The 2,183-nt window shown below is 44.5% G+C and overlaps 1 protein-coding gene across 1 annotated transcript; it reads left to right on the forward strand.

Annotated features, from left to right (window-relative positions):
• The first annotated feature begins 790 nt into the window (after positions 1 to 790).
• LOC149169088 (uncharacterized) lies at positions 791 to 1,369 on the forward strand. The gene has a single exon (XM_089425073.1). The coding sequence runs from the start codon at positions 791 to 793 to the stop codon at positions 1,367 to 1,369; it is 579 nt and encodes a 192-aa protein (XP_089281199.1).
• The last annotated feature ends 814 nt before the right edge of the window (positions 1,370 to 2,183 follow it).

The following is a 2,183-nucleotide window of genomic DNA, read 5'->3' on the forward strand; positions in this document are numbered from 1 at the left end:
TACCCTTTCGCTGTCGCAAGTGTCATGCCCATGGGCATCTTTTTCAGGACTGCCCTCTAAATGCTAAACCCCAAACCTCTGACCCCTCAGACAAGTCGGCTCATGATGGCTTTACCAAGGTTGCAAATCAAAAAATATCACATAAAAAACCCTCCTCCGAGAAAAATCCCATGCAGGACGCTGCCTCCATTCCCTCCACAAGCAATAGCTTTGAGGTTCTTTCTAAAACTTCAGAAGACCCACCTCAGAGCATTTTTCCTATCCCACCACTGATCATCACGAACTCTCCCTCCCCCCCTCTGTCTGGCTCTTCTCCCACTCCCCTGCCCCTGAGTGACAACATCGGGATTCCTAAGGCGGATCGAAAGGACCCTGATTGGAAACCTAATGGAATGGATGTTGACGGTATCCCCAGCTAGGCCCTGCACTTAGCAATCACCTCAGCAGAAAGCAGTCAAATGCAACATATGGAAGAAGAACCGGAAAGCATTGATTTGGGAGGACTTGACATCTTCAAGCTTGAACAAGAATGCAGGAAGAAAGACTACGACAAGATTCAAGAGCATCAGCTCAATACCCTGGAAGTCATCATCTCTAGGGCTTACTAGCAACAACAACTAGGCATACAACCTGGTAGTGAATGGGATGGCAGCTTCCTTCCTAAAGACTCCAAAAAACGTGGAAGAAAGACAGATCTTCAAAGAACTATTGCAATAGGGAAAATCATGGTAGACTCAGGCAGATACGCTAAGTTGAAAAAGTATTACAAGCCTACCACTAATAGTGAATCATGAAGCTCACTTCATGGAATCTAAGAGGGCTCAATATCCCTGGCAAACTCAGAATGATAAAAAACATGATAAAGAAGGAGCAACCCCAGATCCTCTTTATGCAGGAAACGAAATGCAATAGTAACACACTTGGAAACATCCTCTCTAGAGCATGGCCAGGTTGTCACTCAGTTGCAGTGGATGCTTTGGGTGCCTCCGGGGGACTAGCAATTGCCTGGAACACGCAAGCTATAACGCTCTCAGACTTTCATGCCTCCCATCACATTATACAGGCTACTTTTCATATAATTGGCACCAACATTCATGGCCATATCTCCAATGTCTACTTCCCACAGGAAGCAAGCAACAAAATTGCTCTTTTAGACACAATAGAAGCGCTCAACTTCAATAGACTCCATCCTCTTTGGATCATTGGAGGAGACTTCAACATGATCACCAAGCTGGAGGAAAAGAAGGGAGGCCGAGCCAAGCTAGAACAGGAAAATGGCCACTTTAAAGATTTTATCCAAAACAATATGCTAATTGATTTGCAATTCTGTAATGGAATGCACACCTGGAGCAATCGCAGGGTTGGGTGACATCAAATTGCTTCCAAACTAGACAGATTCCTCATTTCAGATAATGCAGTGCATCTTGGGGTGACATTTCGGCATCAATTCTTCCATTTTCAGGCTTAGATCATTGGCCTATCTCTCTCCAATGGCAAAGACCAGGCAACTCTACCAGGCGTCCTTTCCACTTCGAAGCTTTTTGGCTCACCCACCCCGCCTTCAATGACCTCATCAGATCCACCTGGACCAACTTCCCTTCGCCAGAGGGATCAAAAATGTTTCAGTTTCAACAGAAACTCAAATTCCTGAAATCCCAAATCAAGCGTTGGAATCAAGAGACTTTTGGCAACATCTTCCAGGCTCAGCAAGATCTAAACAAAGAAATGAGAGAACTCCAGCAACAGATAATCACAGAGGGCTACAAGGAAGAGACTTTGGAATAGGAAAAGCACATTCACAATCAATTGGAGGAGAGAAGAAAGCAGGAAGAAATTCTCTGGAAGCAAAAATCTAGAATTAGATGGCTGAAAGAAGGAGAAAGGAACACTAAATTCTTCCACAGAACTACAATACAGAGAAGAATGCACAACACCATCTCTTTCATACAGAAGCGAGGGGGGGAAAGAGTGGAAAGCCATGCAGAGATCGAACAGGAGTTTATCAATCACTTTCAGGAGGTCCTTCAAGAACCCCAAATTGATAGATGGCTTGCTATAGAAAAGATCACTCAAAATGTGCCGAAAATTATCACAGAAGAACACAACCAACTTTTTCTTCGACTAGGCATGCCTCAGGAGGTGGATTTGGCTATGAACTAGCTCAAGGAGGGAAAAGCTCCTAG

Source organism: Pinus tabuliformis, chromosome 4_2 (genome assembly GCF_031772625.1).
Source record: "Pinus tabuliformis cultivar Carrire ecotype Pingquan chromosome 4_2, CPIR1, whole genome shotgun sequence".
Taxonomy (NCBI): domain Eukaryota; kingdom Viridiplantae; phylum Streptophyta; class Pinopsida; order Pinales; family Pinaceae; genus Pinus; species Pinus tabuliformis.

Bases quoted from the DNA above. Each gene is read 5' to 3' on its own strand.
- LOC149169088 (XM_089425073.1), top strand. From the start codon at position 791: ATGAAGCTCACTTCATGGAATCTAAGAGGGCTCAATATCCCTGGCAAA.